The sequence below is a fragment of the Zophobas morio genome, unplaced genomic scaffold, assembly GCF_036711695.1.
Source record: "Zophobas morio isolate AGI-343-1 ecotype UQ-CSIRO unplaced genomic scaffold, CSIRO_AGI_Zmor_V1 ptg000026l, whole genome shotgun sequence".
Classification (NCBI taxonomy): domain Eukaryota; kingdom Metazoa; phylum Arthropoda; class Insecta; order Coleoptera; family Tenebrionidae; genus Zophobas; species Zophobas morio.
In genome coordinates, this window is record NW_026972131.1 from 11,606,114 (window position 1) to 11,625,382 (window position 19,269).

At 31.1% G+C, this 19,269-nt stretch overlaps 3 protein-coding genes across 3 annotated transcripts in view; all 3 read right to left on the reverse strand.

Moving 5' to 3' along the window:
- Positions 1-19,269, reverse strand: part of LOC135136119 (somatostatin receptor type 2-like) — a 356,309-nt gene that overhangs the window by 66,678 nt on the left and 270,362 nt on the right. The window lies entirely within an intron of this gene.
- LOC135136323 (lysosomal acid lipase/cholesteryl ester hydrolase-like) lies at positions 4,201-5,947 on the reverse strand. The gene is made up of 7 exons (XM_064065551.1): positions 5,719-5,947; positions 5,481-5,667; positions 5,316-5,430; positions 5,029-5,269; positions 4,834-4,980; positions 4,557-4,784; positions 4,201-4,422 (listed from the first exon to the last, which is right to left on the reverse strand). The coding sequence occupies exons 1-7, from the start codon at positions 5,884-5,886 to the stop codon at positions 4,243-4,245; spliced, it is 1,266 nt and encodes a 421-aa protein (XP_063921621.1). The 5' UTR covers positions 5,887-5,947; the 3' UTR covers positions 4,201-4,242.
- LOC135136406 (lysosomal acid lipase/cholesteryl ester hydrolase-like) lies at positions 11,752-13,673 on the reverse strand. The gene is made up of 7 exons (XM_064065660.1): positions 13,439-13,673; positions 13,201-13,387; positions 13,036-13,150; positions 12,749-12,989; positions 12,554-12,700; positions 12,277-12,504; positions 11,752-12,142 (listed from the first exon to the last, which is right to left on the reverse strand). The coding sequence occupies exons 1-7, from the start codon at positions 13,604-13,606 to the stop codon at positions 11,963-11,965; spliced, it is 1,266 nt and encodes a 421-aa protein (XP_063921730.1). The 5' UTR covers positions 13,607-13,673; the 3' UTR covers positions 11,752-11,962.

The following is a 19,269-nucleotide window of genomic DNA, read 5'->3' on the forward strand; positions in this document are numbered from 1 at the left end:
GTCATATGTTTTTTGGGTAGGACGAGCACATTTGCGTTCCTCGAGAATTAACAAGATTTTTTTTTACAGTTCTGATTGCTGCTAAGTTCGTTACAAAGTTTCTCGATGTTCTAGAACAAAGGCATGCTTTATTCATGTGTTAAAATCATTTTACATTTATAGAGCTTGTTTTACAATAGTACAATGAACAAACATAGATTAGTCTCAGTGATAGTATATTGCACGTGTATATAGATATGTAGATTTAGCAGTCATTTTTGCATACCTGATAGAAGGTCGATGACAATGTCAAAACCATAAACATTTTCCAAAACCAGAATATCATGCCTTCTACTGGGAGTCGGATTTTCGTTAAATTGTAGACTGAAAATTGTATGCATTTTTAAATGAAAAAAAAATCCCGTGCTGGTTATCATTTCAAAACTATTTTCAATTCAAATTACTTCAAATACTTCTTTTAGTTTTTTTCAAAAACCAGGTACGTGTTTACGTTAGCCTTCAGCGAATTTAACTTATCAACAAGTTTTACTGAAGCGATAGATATATCCAAGGCAACTGCATGGCAATGACATGCGTATTTCCTAACTTTGAAATGACTTATCAGTTGTTTTGGATTCCTGGATACCAACACAAAAAAATGGTTGGGTTGGGAAAAAGTTGTACAGAATTCCTCGACTGAGAAAATGGGTTTCCATTTTTTTAAATTAAATAAGTCCAAGACACTGGAAAAGAATTCTGAAAAATACATTTAAAAAAAGTGTGCTTCCTTTGCTGCATACTAATAACAGAGGCATAAATTTTTTAAATTTTGAAAAATTGTTTTCAGTTGGTTCTTTGTATTATGGGTGCTGAAATACAAGGGGTACCACAGACTTTTTCAAATTACTTCAACAATATTACAAAGGATCTTAACATTCTTTCAAACTATGTACTCCAAAAACCAAATTCTCCCTGAAACCCCAAAAACCAGGCACGAGATTCTTTTTAACTACTTCAAGAAGAAGACGAGAAATCCCCGAGATTCTTTCAAATTACTTCAAAAACAAAACTAAAAGAGTCCCCGAGATTCTTTTAAACTGCTTCAAAAAAGAAACAAAAGGCGACCTCGAGATTCTTTCAAATTACTTCAAAAACAAAACGAAAAGAGTCCCCGAGATTCTTTTAAACTACTTCAAAAGTAAGACAAAATCCCAAAATTCTTTGATATTTATTAGAGATTTCAAAATTTGAAATTTTACGATTAATTGAGTACCCCAATGGGTCTCTAATATTTATTTATTTTTTCATTGTTCAATTTTTTGAATTGAATTTCTTTTAGATTCCATAATTTTCCGTTTTTTCAGTTTCATAATTCTTCAATTCTTCGTTTCTTCAATTTTTGATTTGTAATTTTTCTAGTTTTTATTTTAAGTATGTAAAAATAATAATATATTTTAAAAATTTTTCACTTTTTCAATTCTACGATTTTAGAATTTTTCCGATTTTCAATTATTGGATTCTAAAACTTTTTCATTTATTCGAATTTTCAATTTTTCTATTTTAATTTTTCAATTTCTAGATACTTAATTTTTCAGTTCCTCGAAATTTGATTTTCCATTTTTTTTGGTCTGTCAATGTTAAAGTTTTTCAAATTTAGAATTTTGACGATTCTACAATTTTTAGACTTTATAATTTTTTAGTTTTCCAATTTTTCGATTCGATCCGTTTTTCTTCAGTTTAATTTTTCATTTCTTCAGTTTTTCCATTTGTAACTTTTCAATTTTCCACTTATTCACGTTTTAATCTAACTTGAAAAATTGAGGGAATGAAAAACTGAATAATCAAAAAACTAAAAAATCGAAAAATGAAAAATTGCAATATCGAAAAATTGAAAAAACTAAAGCTGAAAAAACTAAAATTATGAAACCGAAACATATTGAAGGCTGAAGATTCGGAAAATTCTTAAGATTATTAAAAATTCCAGAAGTTCCTGAAGTTTCAGAAATTCCAAAGATTCTGTTTGTTTTGGTATTCTCAGATTAAAAATTTCTAAAGATTGTAAAGATTCCAAAGATTCTGGAAATTCTGAAGGTTCTGAAGATTCTAAAGTTTCCAAAGAATCCAAAGAATTCAATGATTCCGAAGAATCCACATATTCCAAAGATTCCAGAGATTCCAGAGATTCCAAAATTTCCAACGATTCTGAAGATCCTAAAGATTCTAAAGATGTCAAACATTCCAAAGATTTCAAAGTTCACAAAGATTCCAAAGATTCCAAAAATGCTAAAGATCTTAAAAATCCTAAAGATTTAAAAAATTCTAAAGTTCTAAAGATTCTAAAGGGTCTAGAGATTCTGAAGATTCTGAAGTTTCTGAAGATTCTGAATGTTTACAAGGACTGAAGAAGAAGAAATTCCAAAGATTCCGAATGTTTTGGTATTCTGAGATTCAAAAATTTTTAAAGATTCTAAAGATTCTGAAGATTCTAAAAATTCCAAAGCGTCCAATGATTCCGAAGAATCCAAATATTCCAAAGAATCCAGAGATTCCAGAGATCCCAAAGATTCCAACGATTCTAAAGATCTAAAGATTCTAAAGATCCCAAACATTCCAAAAGTCCCAAAGTTCACAAAGATCCCAAAGATTGCAAAGATGCCAAAGATCTTCAAGATACTAAAGATTTTAAAAATTCCAAAGATTCTGAAAATTCTGAAGATTCTGAAGATTCTAAAAATTCCAAAGAATCCAATGATTCAGAAGAATCCAAATATTCTAAAGATTCCAGAGATTCCAAAGATTCCAACGATTCTAAAGATCCTAAAAATTCTGAAGATTCTAAAGATTCTAAAGATGTCAAACATTCCAAAGATTTCAAAGTTCACAAAGATTCCAAAGATTGCAAAGATGCCAAACATCTTCAAGGTCCTAAATATTTTAAAAATTCTGAAGTTCTAAAGATTCTAAAGAGTCTAGAGATTCTGGAGATTCTAAAGTTTCTGAAGATTCTGAATATTTACAAAGACTGAAAAAGAAGAAGGAATTCCAAAGATTTCGGATGTTTTGGTATTGTGAGATTCAAAAAATTTTAAAGATTCTAAAGATTGCAAAGATTCCAGAGATTCTGAAGATTGTAAAGAATAAAATGATTCCGAAGAATCCAAATATTCCAAAGATTCCAGACTTTCCAAAGATTCCAAAGAATCCAACGATTCTAAATATTCTAAAGATCTAAAAATTCTAAAGATCTGAAGATTCTAAAGATACCAAACATTCCAAAAATCCCAAAGTTCACAAAGATTCCAAAGATTGGAAAGATGCCAAAGATCTTCAAGATCCTAAAGATTCTAAAGTTCTAAAGATTTTGAAAATTCTAAAGTTCTGAAGATTCTGAATATTTTCAAAGACTGAAGAAGAAGAAATTCCAAAGATTCCGGATGTTTTGATATTCTGGGATTAAAATTTTTTTAAAGATTCTAAAGATTCCAAAGAGTCCAATGATTCCGAAGAATCCGAATATTCCAAAGATTCTAGAGATTCCAGAGATTCCAAAGATTTCATAGATCAACAATTCTAAAGATCCCAAACATTCCAAAAATCCCAAAGTTCACAAAGATCCCAAAGATTGCAAAGATAACAAACATCTTCAAGATCCTAAATATTTTAAAAATTCTGAAGTTCTAAAGATTCCAAAGAGTCTAGAGATTCTGGAGATTCTAAAGTTTCTGAAGATTCTGAATATTTACAAAGACTGAAAAAGAAGAAGAAATTCCAAAGATTTCGGATGTTTTGGTTTTATGAGATTCAAAAAATTTTAAAGATTCTAAAGATTGCAAAGATTGCAAACTTTTACAATTTTTAAATTCTTCAGAAACTTCAAAATTGTTAGAAACTTTGATCTTTTCAGAATTTTCAGAATCTTTGGAATTTATTAAGAAAAATTTTGTTAATACTTAAAATATGTCTAAAGATTTTTTGTGATCACTATAATGTCTCTGGGACTAAAATCTTTATAATCTTTAGAATGGCCAGAATCTTCAGTTTTCAAATTTTTTGTAACCTTCAACCTTCGAAGTATTCAGAATCTTCAGAATCCTCGGGACCCTTAGAATCTACAAAAAAAAAATGGGAGACCACATTTTTCGTACTCTAGTGGCTATGAAACGTCGCCAAAACATGAAAATAGTAGCTACGCTTGGGTAATTTAAGTAATAAAGAGCAAACTGATTTAAAAATCTAACTTTTAATGAACCACTAACGACCACTTTAGTTACCATTAATAATCAAATCCAATTTTTCAAAAACGTCGTCATACAGAAATTTATGTAGATTTTTTGACCAAAGGAAGTCGATGTGCGAGTAACCGTATTCTGGCCCCGCATTTCTCGGAACAGAAATTTTGTACTTTTGACTACTGCCAAGTTCGTTAAATAATCGGTCAACATTCTAAAAAAAAATATTTAAAACATTTTGTAATCTCTAATAGCGTTTTTACAACGCTGGGGACTAAATATAGACTTAGCGTATGATTAACATTGTAATTTGTGTTTTTGATAATGCTGAAAATAATTACCACACACCTTTTGCAAAAACAAGACATCGTGCGTTCCATAGAACAAGGATACGGGAAATTGGACGTTGGTTAAATTGTAGACTGGCGGGTTTTCAGTACCATAAATTTCCTTATTTTTATGCGTGCCGTAATCGTATTTTTGGAATTTGTGGTCTTTCGAGATTTGCAGAAAATGTTCTAACTGATAGACGGACACTCCACTTGGCCAGTAACTAGTAAAAAGGAGCAAATCTTCCTACAGGATAGTACTGTCAGTGAAAATTTGTTACCATCTTAGTACTTACAGGAGCAAACTGCTTTGTTTTTCCAGACGCTGTACTTACGAGAAAGTAGCAGAGATTTGGTAACAACTTACAAACGTGCGTTTCGAAGCTATGGACCAATTTTTCGTGATATAGAAGACCTTTGATATTGAAAGCTTTGAAAATTTGCTGAAAAGTCGAACGTGATTTTTATTTTCAAATTTAGTCGTGACTTACGATTAATGGCATAGCCCAAAGTAACGCAGACGTTGTAAATGGCACATCGTCTAGATAAACCACTGGTGCCAGTGCAACCAACCCCTTTATCAACTGGTTAGCTCGATCAGGATATTCCGAACCAAACATGAAACTTAAAGTACAACCCATCGAATGTGCCACAATAACAGCTTTCTCTTGAGTCGCGTTGGCAACAAATTCTAGCTGGATCCTCAAATCCTCCTTGGTAATAGTGTCCAAGCTAGAATCTTTCTGTTACAAGAAAAAAATCATCAAAGAATTCGTACTTAAAATTCCAGTATTCGGGATCGTTAACTGTTAAAGTCTTGTGTTTATTGGAATCTATAGTTCCCCTCAAGGTTCCAACCCACACATCATAACCTCCGTCAACTAAATTGAAAGCTATTCAATCGTTAGTTTATTACTATTTGTGAAAAAATAATCAATAGTACCGAGAGATCTGTTGCCGATGTCGACCCAAGATTCTACATCGATAGCTATTCCATGTAAAACAAAAAGTGGAATTTTTGTGGTTTGTGTATTTGTTGACGACATTCGGTACAAATGTAACTCATATCCATCGCCTGTTGTTAAAGTAAATGTTTCAGTATCGTATCCATGTCTTTTCGAAATACTTGGCTAAAATATGATCACTAGATTAAGTACCAGTACCACTCCGAAAATACATACGAGATCGTTTGGCCGCACGTCGTCGTTTTCGTAACAATTACGACTAACAGCCGAAAAATAGTACGAAAAAATATTGTGGCAGGCATTATTTTTCCAATTTATAGCGACTGCACTCTGCAGCGAAACCAACACCAACAACTTCACGCCAAACTGCATGACATAACACATGGTGATAGTGTAGAAATCCGACTAAGGTCGACAAGTTGATTAGATGATGGTTGTACTTTAACTGAAAACCGTCCACGTGCATACACTATGTACAATAAAAATTAATACATTATTTACATAGCGTTTAAAGTGTAAATCTTGCAACGTATCTTATCACTTGAATAAAATTTAATCTTATGAGTATTTTGCTTCAAACTACTGCGAACCGTCTAGTCGATCATAAAACAATTTTTTGCTCTACCACTGTTCAGCAGAAAAATGTTAAAATGAAGATGTAAGGAGAGTTCACGCTGTACTTTCTGCTGAACACTGTAATTTTAATTTTATTTTTCTTTGTTAAACTTTATTGAGGATTGCTTCGCAAAATATTGATATGACGTCATATGTTTTTGGGTGGGATGAGCACATTTGCTTTCCTCGAGAATTAACACGATTTTTTTTTACATTTCTGATTGCTGCTAAGTTCGTTACAAAGTTTCTCGATGTTCTAGAACAAAGGCATGCTTTATTCATGTGTCAAAATCAGTTTACATTTATATAGCTTGTTTTACAATAGTGCAACGAACAAACATAGATTAGTCTCAGAGATAGTATATTGCACGTGTATATAGATATGTAGATTTAGCAGTCATTTTTACATACCTGATAGAAGGTCGATGACAGTGTCAAAACCATAAACATTTTCCAAAACCATAACATCATGCCTTCTACTAGGAGTCGGATTTTCGTTAAACTGTAGACTGATAATTTTATCTATTTTTAAATGAAAAAAAATTTTTCCCGTGCTGGTTACCATTTCAAAACTATTTCAAAAATAAATTACGAGTGATCTCCGAGATCCTCCAAACTACTTCAAAAATTAAAAACAGGGGGTTACAGAGATTCGTTCAAATTACTTCAAATACTTCTTTTAGTTTTTTTCAAAAACCAGGCACGTGTTTACGTTAGCCTTCAGCAAATTTAACTTATCAACAAGTTTTACTGAAGCGATATATATATCCAAAGCAACTGCATGGGAATGATATGCGTATTTCCTAACTTTGAAATGACTTAGCAGTTTTTTTGAATTCCTGGATGCCAACACAAAAAAATGGTTGGGATGGGAAAAAGTTGTACAGAATTCCTCGACTGTGAGAAAATGGGTTTCCACTGCTGCATACTAATAATACAGGCCTACATTTTTTAAATTTTGAAAAATTGTTTTCAGTTGACAGTTGGTTCTTTGTATTATGGGTGCTGAAATACAAGGGGTCCCACAGATTTTTTCAAATTACTTCAAAAATAATGCAAAGGATCTTAGCATTCTTTCAAACTATGTACTTCAAAAACCAAATTCTCTCTGAGACCCCAAAAACCAGGCACAAGCGGTCCCCGAGACTCTTTCAAATTACTTCAAAAACCAGATACAAGAAAACTCCCCGATGTTCTTGTACACTGCTTCAAGAAAGAAACAAAGGGCCTCCCCGAGATTCTTTCAAACTGCTTCAAAGACGGAAAAAAGGGGTCCTCGAGATTCTTTTAAACTACTTCAAAAACAAGACAAGAAATCCCCAAGATTCTTTCAAACTGCTTCAAGAACAAAACAAAAGGGGTCCTCCAGATTCTTTTAAACTACTTGAAAAACAAGACAAGGGGTCCCCGAGATTCTTTTAAACTATTTCAAAGACAAAACAAAAGGCGTTCCCGAGATTCCTTTAAACTACTTCAAAAATCAGGTTCAGGAAGTCTCCTAGATTCTTCCAAACTATTTCACAAACAAAACAGAAGGGGTCTCCGACATTCTGATATTTATTTTTTCAGTTTTTCGGTTTTTCAGTGTGCTGCTTTAACAACACTTCTTTTTGAAAATTTTTGTATTTTAAAATTTTTAAATTTTTAGATTATTCAATTTTTTGATTTGAATTTCTGTTAGATTCCTTAATTTCCCATTTTTCGGTTTCATGATTTTTAAATTTTTCGTTTCTTCAATTTTTGATTTGTAATTTTTCTAGTTTTCATTTTAAATATGTAAAAATAATAATAACTTTAAAAATTTTTCACCTTTTCAATTCTACGATTTTAGAGTTTTTCCGATTTTCAATTATTGGATTTTAAAACTTTTTCATTTTTTCGAATTTTGAATTTTTCGGTTTTTAATTTTACAATTTTTAGATACTTAATTTTTCAATTCCTCGAAATTTGATTTTCCATTTTTTTTTATCTGTCAGTTTTACCAAATTTACAATTTTGACGATTCTACAATTTTTAGATTTTATAATTTTTCAGTTTTCCAAATTTTCGATTCGATCCGTTTTTCATCAGTTTAATTTTTTATTTCTTCAGTTTTTCCATTTGTAATTTTTCGATTTTCCACTTATTCACGTTTTTCGAGTTTTTCGATTTTTAATTTAACTTGAAAAATTGAGGAAACAAAAAAGTGAAATATCGAAAAATTAAAAAATAGAAACAGAAAAATTGAAAAATGAGCAATTGTAATATCGAAAAATTTAAAAAATTAAACCGAAATATTGAAAATGGAAAATATTTTGAGTTTCTGAATATTACAAAGGCGAAAATTCGAAAAATTCCAGAACTTCCTGAAATTTCAGAAATTTCAACGATTCCGGATGTTCTGGTGTTCTGAGATTAAAAAAATTGTAAAGATTCTAAAGATTCCAAAGATTCTAGAGATTCTGAAGATTCTAAAGATACCAAAGAGTCCAATGATTTCGAAGAATCCAAATATTCCAGTTTCTAGAGATTTCAAAGATTCCAAAGATTAAAAAAATTCCAACGATTCTAAAAATTCTAAAGATCCCAAACACTCAAAAAATTTCAAAGTTCACAAAGATTCCAAAGATTCCGAAGATGCCAAAAGTCTTTAAAATCCTAAAGATGTTAAAAATTTTCTAAAGATTCGAAAGAGTCTTTGGAGATTCTAAATTTACTGAAGATCCTGAAATTTTTGAAAATTCCAAAGATTTCAAAATTTTTGAAGATTTTGAAGATTCGAAAGATTCCAAATATCCCAAAGATCCCAAAGTTTCCAAAGATCCCAAAGATGCCCAAGATCCTAAAGATCCAAAAAATTTTAAATTTCTAAAGTTGTAAAGATTCCAAACAGTCTAGAGATTCTGAAGAATGTAGAGATTTCGAAGATTCCAGGTTCCACAGATTCTGAAAATGAAAATTAAAAAACGGGAAAATGAAAAATAAAAACCAAGAACTTGAAAAATTGAGGAAACGAAAAACTGAAAAATGGAAAAACTCAAAAACAAGAAACAGAAATATGGAAAAATGAAACACTGTAATATCGAAAAATTAAAAAAATTAAAGCTGAAAAAACTAAAATTATGAAACCGCAACATTGAAAATTGAAAAGATTCTGGAATTTCTGAGTATTTCAAAGTTTGAAGATTCGGAAGATTCTTAAGATTATAAAAATTCCAGAAGATCCTGAAATTTCAGGAATTCCAAAGATTCCGGATGTTCTACTATTCTGAGATTTAAAAAATTCTAAAGATTCTAAAGATTCCAAAGAATCCAATGATTCCGAAGAATCCCAATATTCCAAAGATTCCAACGATTCTAAAGATTCTAAAGATCCTAAAAATTCTGCAATCCTAAAGATTCTAAAGATGCCAAACATACCAAAAATCCCAAAGTTCACAAAGATCCCAAAGATTGCAAAGATGCCAAACATCTTCAAGATCCTAAATATTTTAAAAATTCTGAAGTTGTAAAGATTCTAAAGAGTAGAGATTCTGGAGATTCTAAAGTTTTTGAAGATTCTGAATATTAACAAAGACTGAAAAAGAAGAAGAAATTCCAAAGATTTCGGATGTTTTGGTATTCTGAGATTCAAAAAATTTTAAAGATTCTAAAGATTGCAAAGATTCCAGAGATTCTGAAGATTCTAAAGAATCCAATGATTCCGAAGAATCCAAATATTCCAAAGATTCCAGAGATTCCAGAGATTCCAGACTTTCCAAAGATTCTAAAGAATCCAACGATTCTAAATATTCTAAAGATCTAAAGATTCTAAAGATCTGAAGATTCTAAAGATCCCAAACATTCCAAAAATCCCAAAGTTCACAAAGATTTCAAAGATTGGAAAGATGCCAAAGATCTTCAAGATCCTAAAGATTTTAAAAATTCTAAAGTTCTAAAGATTTTGAAAATTCTAAAGTTCTGAAGATTCTGAATATTTTCAAAGACTGAAGAAGAAGAAATTCCAAAGATTCCGGATGTTTTGATATTCTGGGATTAAAAATTTTTTCAAGATTCTAAAGATTTCAAAGAGTCCAATGATTCTGAAGAATCCAAATATTCCAAAGATTCCAGAGATTCCAAAAATTCCAAAGATCAACAATTCTAAAGATCTGGAGATCTAAAGATCTGAAGATTCTAAAGATCGCAAACATTCCAAAAATCCCAAAGATTGCAAAGATGCCAAAGATCTTCAAGATCCTAAAGATTTTAAAAATTCTAAAGTTCTAAAGATTTTGAAAATTCTAAAGTTCTGAAGATTGTGAATATTTTCAAAGACTGAAGAAGAAGAAATTCCAAAGATTCCGGATGTTTTGATATTCTGGGATTAAAATTTTTTTAAAGATTCTAAAGATTGCAAAGAGTCCAATGATTCCGAAGAATCCGAATATTCCAAAGATTCTAGAGATTACAGAGATTCCAAAGATTTCATAGATCAACAATTCTAAAGATCCCAAACATTCCAAAAATCCCAAAGTTCACAAAGATCCCAAAGATTGCAAAGATGCCAAACATCTTCAAGGTCCTAAATATTTTAAAAATTCTGAAGTTCTAAAGATTCTAAAGAGTCTAGAGATTCTGGAGATTCTAAAGTTTCTGAAGATTCTGAATATTTACAAAGACTGAAAAAGAAGAAGGAATTCCAAAGATTTCGGATGTTTTGGTATTGTGAGATTCAAAAAATTTTAAAGATTCTAAAGATTGCAAAGATTCCAGAGATTCTGAAGATTGTAAAGAATAAAATGATTCCGAAGAATCCAAATATTCCAAAGATTCCAGACTTTCCAAAGATTCCAAAGAATCCAACGATTCTAAATATTCTAAAGATCTAAAGATTCTAAAGATCTGAAGATTCTAAAGATCCCAAACATTACAAAAATCCCAAAGTTCACAAAGATTTCAAAGATTGGAAAGATGCCAAAGATCTTCAAGATCCTAAAGATTTTAAAAATTCTAAAGTTCTAAAGATTTTGAAAATTCTAAAGTTCTGAAGATTCTGAATATTTTCAAAGACTGAAGAAGAAGAAATTCCAAAGATTCCGGATGTTTTGATATTCTGGGATTAAAAATTTTTTCAAGATTCTAAAGATTTCAAAGAGTCCAATGATTCTGGAGAATCCAAATATTCCAAAGATTCTAGAGATTCCAGAGATTCCAAAGATTTCATAGATCAACAATTCTAAAGATCCCAAACATTCCAAAAATCCCAAAGTTCACAAAGATCCCAAAGATTGCAAAGATAACAAACATCTTCAAGATCCTAAATATTTTAAAAATTCTGAAGTTCTAAAGATTCTGAATAATTACAAAGACTGAAAAAGAAGAAGAAATTCCAAAGATTTCGGATGTTTTGGTTTTCTGAGATTCAAAAATTTTTAAAGATTCTAAAGATTGCAAAGATTGCAAACTTTTATAATTTTTAAATTCTTCAGAAACTTCAAAATTGTTAGAAACTTTGATCTTTTCAGAATTTTCAGAATCTTTGGAATTTATTAAGAAAAATTTTGTTAATACTTAAAATATGTCTAAAGATTTTTTGTGATCACTATAATGTCTCTGGGACTAAAATCTTTATAATCTTTAGAATGGCCACAATCTTCAGTTTTCAAATTTTTTGTAACCTTCAACCTTCGAAGTATTCAGAATCTTCAGAATCCTCGGGACCCTTAGAATCTTCAAAAAAAAAACGGGAGACCACATTTTTCGTACTCTAGTGGCTATGAAACGTCGCCAAAACATGAAAATAGTAGCTACGCTTGGGTAATTTAAGTAATAAAGAGCAAACTGATTTAAAAATCTAACTTTTAATGAACCACTAACGACCACTTTAGTTACCATTAATAATCAAATCCAATTTTTCAAAAACGTCGTCATACAGAAATTTATGTAGATTTTTTGACCAAAGGAAGTCGATGTGCGAGTAACCGTATTCTGGCCCCGCATTTCTCGGAACAGAAATTTTGTACTTTTGACTACTGCCAAGTTCGTTAAATAATCGGTCAACATTCTAAAAAAAAATATTTAAAACATTTTGTAATCTCTAATAGCGTTTTTACAACGCTGAGGACTAAATATAGACTTAGCGTATGATTAACATTGTAATTTGTGTTTTTGATAATGTTGAAAATAATTACCACACACCTTTTGCAAAAACAAGACATCGTGCGTTCCATAGAACAAGGATACGGGAAATTGGACGTTGGTTAAAGTGTAGACTGGCGGGTTTTCAGTACCATAAATTTCCTTATTTTTATGCGTGCCGTAATCGTATTTTTGGAATTTGTGGTCTTTCGAGATTTGCAGAAAATGTTCTAACTGATAGACGGACACTCCACTTGGCCAGTAACTAGTAAAAAGGAGCAAATCTTCCTACAGGATAGTACTGTCAGTGAAAATTTGTAACCATCTTAGTACTTACAGGAGCAAACTGCTTGGTTTTTCCAGACGCTGTACTTACAAGAAAGTAGCACAGATTTGGTAACAACTTACAAACGTGCGTTTCAAAGCTATGGACCAATTTTTCGTGATATAGAAGACCTTTGATATTGAGAGCTTTGAAAATTTGCTGAAAAGTCGAACGTGATTTTTATTTTCAAATTTAGTCGTGACTTACGATTAATGGCATAGCCCAAAGTAACGCAGACGTTGTAAATGGCACATCGTCTAGATAAACCACTGGTGCCAGTGCAACCAACCCCTTTATCAACTGGTTAGCTCGATCAGGATATTCCGAACCAAACATGAAACTTAAAGTACAACCCATCGAATGTGCCACAATAACAACTTTCTGTTGAGTCGCGTTGGAAACAAATTCCAGCTGGATCCTCAAATCCTCGTTGGTAATAGTGTCCAAGCTAGAATTTTTCTGTTACAAGGAAAACATGATCAAAGAAATCGTACTTAAAATTCCAGTATTCGGGATCGTTAACTGTTAAAGTCTTGTGTTTACTGGAATCTATAGTTCCCCTCAAGGTTCCAACCCACACATCATAACCTCCGTCAACTAAATTGAAAGCTATTCAATCGTTAGTTTATTACTATTTGTGAAAAAATAATCAATAGTACCGAGAGATCTGTTGCCGATGTCGACCCAAGATTCTACATCGACAGCTATTCCATGTAAAACAAAAAGTGGAATTTTTGTGGTTTGTGATTTTGTTGACGACATTCGGTACAAATGTAACTCATATCCATCGCCTGTTGTTAAAGTAAATGTTTCAGTATCGTATCCATGTCTTTTCGAAATACTTGGCTAAAATATGATCACTAGATTAAGTACCAGTACCACTCCGAAAATACATACGAGATCGTTTGGCCGTACGTCGTCATTTTCGTAACAATTACGACTAATAGCCGAAAAATAGTACGAAAAAATATTGTGGCAGGCATTATTTTTCCAATTTATAGCGACTGCACTCTGCAGCGAAACCAACACCAACAACTTCACGGCAAACTGCATGACATAATACATGGTGATAGTGTAGAAATCCGACTAAAGTCGACAAGTTGATTAGATGATGGTTGTACTTTAACTGAAAACCGTCCACATGCATAGACTATGTACAATAAAAATTAATGCATTATTTACATAGTGTTTAAAGTGTAAATCTTGGAACGTATCTTATCACTTGAATAAAATTTAATCCTATGAGTATTTTGCCTCAAACTACTGCGAACCGTCTAGTCGATCATAAAACAATTTTTTGCTCTACCACTGTTCAGCAGAAAAACGTTAAAATGAAGATGTAAGGAGAGTTCATGCCGTACTTTCTCCTAAACACTGTAATTTTAATTTTATTTTTCTTTGTTAAACTTTATCGCGGATTGCTTCGCAAAATGTTGATGTGACGTCATATGTTTTTGGGTGGGATGAGCACATCAGCTTTCCTCGAGAATTAACACGATTTTTTTACATTTTTGATTGCTGCTAAGCTCGTTATAAAGTTTCTAGAACAAAGGCATTTATATAGCTTGTTTTACAATAGTGCAATGAACAAATATAGATTAGTCTCAGTGATAGTATATTGCACGTGTATATAGATATGTAGATTTAGCAGTCATTTTTGCATACCTGATAGAAGGTCGATGACAATGTCAAAACCATAAACAAAAAGCTATTTCAAAAATAAATTACGAGTGATCTCCGAGATCCTTCAAACAACTTCAAAAATTAAACATCGGGGGTTACAGAGATTCGTTCAAATTACTTCAAATACTTCTTTTAGTCTTTTTCAAAAACCAGGCACGTGTTTACGTCAGCCTTCAGCAAATTTAACTTATCAACAAGTTTTACTGAAGCGATAGATATATCCAAGGCAACTGCAAGGGAATGATATGCGTATTTCCTAACTTTGAAATGACTTGTTTTTTTGGATTCCTGGCTACCAACACAAAAAAATGGTTGAGATGGGAAAAAGTTGTAGAGAATTCCTCGACTGGGAGAAAATGGGTTTCCCTTTTTTTAAATTAAATAAGTCCAAGACACTGAAAAAGAATTCTGAAAAATACATTTAAAAAAAGTGTGCTTCGATTGCTGCATATTAATAACACAGGCCTACATTTTTTTATTTTTGAAAAATTGTTTTCAGTTGACAGTTGGTTCTTTGTATTATGGGTGCTGAAATACAAGGGGTTCCACAGATGTTTTCAAATTCCTTCAAAAATAATGCAAAGGATCTAAGCATTCTTTCAAACTATGTACTTCAAAAACCAAATTCTCCCTGAGACCCCAAAAACCAGGCACAAGCGGCCCCCGAGACTCTTTCAAGTTACTTCAAAAACAAAACAAAAGGGGTCCCCGAGATTCTTTTAAACTGCTTCAAAAACAATAGAAGAGATTCCCAAGATTCTTTCAAACTATTTCAGAAACGAAACAAAAGGGGTCCCCAAGATTCTTTTAAACTACTTCAAAAAGAAGACGAGAAATCCCCGAGATTCTTTCAAATTATTTCAAAAACAAAACGAAAAGAGTCCCCGAGATTCTTTTAAACTGCTTCAAAGAAGAAACAAAAGGCGACGTGAGATTTCAAAATTTGAAATTTTTCGATTAATTGAGTACCCCAAGGTAGGGGTCTCGAATATTTATTTTTTCATTGTTCAATTTTTTTATTTGAATTTCTTTTAGATTCCATAATTTTCCGTTTTTTCAGTTTCATAATTCTTCAATTCTTCGTTTCTTCAATTTTTGATTTGTAATTTTTCTAGTTTTTATTTTAAGTATGTAAAAATAATAATATATTTTTAAAATTTTTCACTTTTTCAATTCTACGATTTTAGAATTTTTCCGATTTTCAATTATTGGATTCTAAAACTTTTTCATTTATTCGAATTTTCAATTTTTCGATTTTAATTTTTCAATTTCTAGATACTTAATTTTTCAGTTCCTCGAAATTTGATTTTCCAGTTTTTTTGATCTGTCAATGTTAAAGTTTTTCAAATTTACAATTTTGACGATTCTACAGTTTTTAGACTTTATAATTTTTTAGTTTTCCAATTTTTCGATTCGATCCGTTTTTCTTAAGTTTAATTTTTCATTTCTTCAGTTTTTCCATTTGTAACTTTTCAATTTTCCACACGAACAACTGAATAATCAAAAAACTAAAAAATCGAAAAATGAAAAATTGCAATATCGAAAAATTGAAAAAACTAAAGCTGAAAAAACTAAAATTATGAAACCGAAACATTGAAAATAGAAAATATTCTGGAATGTCTGAGTATTTCAAAGGCTGAAGATTCGGAAGATTCTTAAGATTATTAAAAATTCCAGAAGTTCTTGCAATTTCAGAAATTCCAAAGATTCTGTTTGTTTTGGTATTCTCAGATTAAAAATTTCTAAAGATTGTAAAGATTCCAAAGATTCTGGAAATTCTGAAGGTTCTGAAGATTCTAAAGATTCCAAAGAATCCAAAGAATTCAATGATTCCGAAGAATCCAAATATTCCAAAGATTCCAGAGATTCCAAAGATTCCAACGATTCTAAAGATGTCAAACATTCCAAAGATTTCAAGTTCACAAAGATCCCAAAGATTCCAAAAATGCCAAAGATCTTAAAAATCCTAAAGATTTAAAAAATTCTAAAGTTCTAAAGATTCTAAAGGGTCTAGAGATTCTGAAGATTCTGAAGTTTCTGAAGATTCTGAATGTTTACAAGGACTGAAGAAGAAGAAATTCCAAAGATTCCGGATGTTTTGGTATTCTGAGATTCAAATATTTTTAAAGATTCTAAAGATTCCAAAGCGTCCAATGATTTCGAAGAATCCAAATATTCCAAAGAATCCAGAGATTCCAGAGATCCCAAAGATTTCAACGATTCTAAAGATCTAAAGATTCTAAAGGTCCCAAACATTCCAAAAATCCCAAAGTTCACAAAGATCCCAAAGATTGCAAAGATGCCAAAGATCTTCAAGATACTAAAGATTTTAAAAATTCCGAAGATTCTGAAAATTCTGAAGATTCTGAAGATTCTAAAAATTCCAAAGACTCCAATGTTTCAGAAGAATCCAAATATTCTAAAAATTCCAGAGATTCCAGAGATTCCAAAGATTCCAACGGTTCTAAAGATCCTAAAGATTCTAAAGATGTCAAACATTCCAAAGATTTCAAAGTTCACAAAGATCCCAAAAATTCCAAAGATGCTAAATATCTTAAAAATCCTAAAGATTAAAAAAATTCTGAAATTCTAAAGATTCTAAAGGGTCTAGAGATTCTGAAGATTCTGAAGTTTCTGAAGATTCTGAATATTTACAAAGACTGTAGAAGAAAAAATTCCAAAGATTCCGGATGATTTGGTATTCTGAGATTCAAAAAATTTTAAAGATTCTAAAGATTCCCAAGATCCCAAAATTCACAAAGATCCCAAAGATTCCAAAGATGCCAAAGATCTTAAAGATCTTTAAGATTTTAATAATTTTGAAGATTTTGAAGATTCTGAATATTTACAAAGACTGAAGAAGAAGAAATTCCAAAGATTCCGGATGTTTTGGTATTCTGAGATTCAAAAAATTTTAAAGATTCTAAAGATGCTAAAGATTCTGAAGATTCTAAAGATTTCAAAGAGTTCAATAAGTCCGCAGAATCCAAATATTCCAAAGATTCCAGAGATTCCAAAGATTCCAACGATTCTAAAGATCTAAAGATTCTAAAGATCCCAAACGTTCCAAAAATCCCAAAGTTCACAAAGCTCCCAAAGATTGCAAAGATGCCAAAGATCTTCAAGATCCCAAAGATCTTCAAGATCCCAAAGATTTCAAAAATTCTAAAGTTCTAAATATTCTAAAGGGTCTAGAGATTCGGAAGATTCTAAAGTTTCTGAAGATTCTGAATATTTACAAAGGCTACAGAAGAAGAAGAATTTCCAAAAATTCCGGATTGTTTGGTATTCTGATACTCAAAAAATTTTAAAAATTCCAAAGTTCACAAAGATCCCAAAGATTGCAAAGATGCCAAAGATCTTCAAGATCCTAAAGATTCTAAATAATCTAGAGATTCTGGAAATTCTAAAGTTTCTGAAGACTCTGAATATTAACAAAGACTGAAGAACAAGAAATTCAAAAGATTCCGGATGTTTTGGTATTCTGAGATTCAAAAAAATTTTTCTATAGATTCCAAAGATTCTAGAGATTCTGAAGATTCCAGAGACTTGATTTCAAAGATTCCAGAGATTCCAGAGATTCCAAATATTCCAAAGGTTCCAACGATTCTAAAGATTTTAAAGATTCTAAAGATCTGAAGATCTCAAAATTTCCAAAAATTCCAAAGTTCACAAAGAACCCAAAGATTCCAAAGAAGCCCGAGATCTTAAAGATCCTAAAGATTTTAAAAATTCTGAAGTTCTAAAGATTCTAAAGAGTCTAGAAATTCTGGAGATTCTAAAGTTTCTGAAGATTCTGAATATTTACAAAGACTGAAGAAGAAGAAATTCCAAAGATTTCGGATGTTTTGGAATTCTGAGATTTGCAAAGATTCCAGAGATTCTGAAGATTCTAAAGAATCCAATGATTCCGAAGAATCCAAATAGTCCAAAGATTCCAGAGATTCCAGACTTTCCAAAGATTCCAAAGAATCCAACGGTTCTAAAGATTCTAAAGATCTAAAGATTCTAAAGATCTGAAGATTCAAAAGATCTCAAACATTCCAAAAAATCCCAAAGTTCACAAAAATTCCAAAGATTGCAAACATGCCAAAAATCTTCAAGATCCTAAAGATTTTAAAAATTCTACAGTTCTAAAGATTTTGAAAATTCTAAAGTTCTAAAGATTAGAAAGAGTAGAGATTCTGGAGATTCCAAAGTTCTGAAGATTCTGAATATTTTCAAAGACTGAAGAAGAAGAAATTCCAAAGATTTCGGATGTTTTGGTATTCTGAGATTCAAAAAATTTTAAAGATTCTAAAGATCGCAAAGATTCCAGAAATTCTGAAGATTGTAAAGAATCCAATGATTCAGAAGAATCCCAATATTCCAAAGATTCCAGAGATTCCAGACTTTCCAAAGATTCCAAAGAATCCAACGATTCCAAAGATTCTAAAGATCTAAAGATTCTAAAGATCTGAAGATTCTAAAGATCCCAAACATGCCAAAAATTCCAAAGTTCACAAAGATTCCAAAGATTGCAAAGATGCCAAAGATCTTCAAGATCCTAAAGATTTTAAAATTTCTAAAGTTCTAAAGATTTTGAAAATTCTAAAGTTCTGAAGATTCTAAATATTTTCAAAGACTGAAGAAGAAGAAATTCCAAAGATTCCGGATGTTTTGATATTCTGGGATTCAAAAAATTTTAAAGATTCTAAAGATTCCAAAGAGTCCAACGATTCTAAAGATTCTAAAGATCTAAAGATTCTAAAGATCCCAAACATTCCAAAAATCCCAAAGTTCACAAAAATCATAAAGATTTCAAAGATCCCCAAGATCTTAAACATCCTTAAGATTTTAAAATTCTAAAGTTCTAAAGATTCTAAAGAGTATAAAGTTTCTGGAGATTCTAAAGTTTCTGAAGATTCTGAATATTTCGAAGACTGAAGACTTTTAAACTGCTTCAAAAACCAGGTACAAGAGGTCCCAGAGATTTTTTTCACACTTCTTCAAAAACCAACCCAAAAGGGGTCCCCGAGATTCTTTTAAACTACTTCAAAAACAAG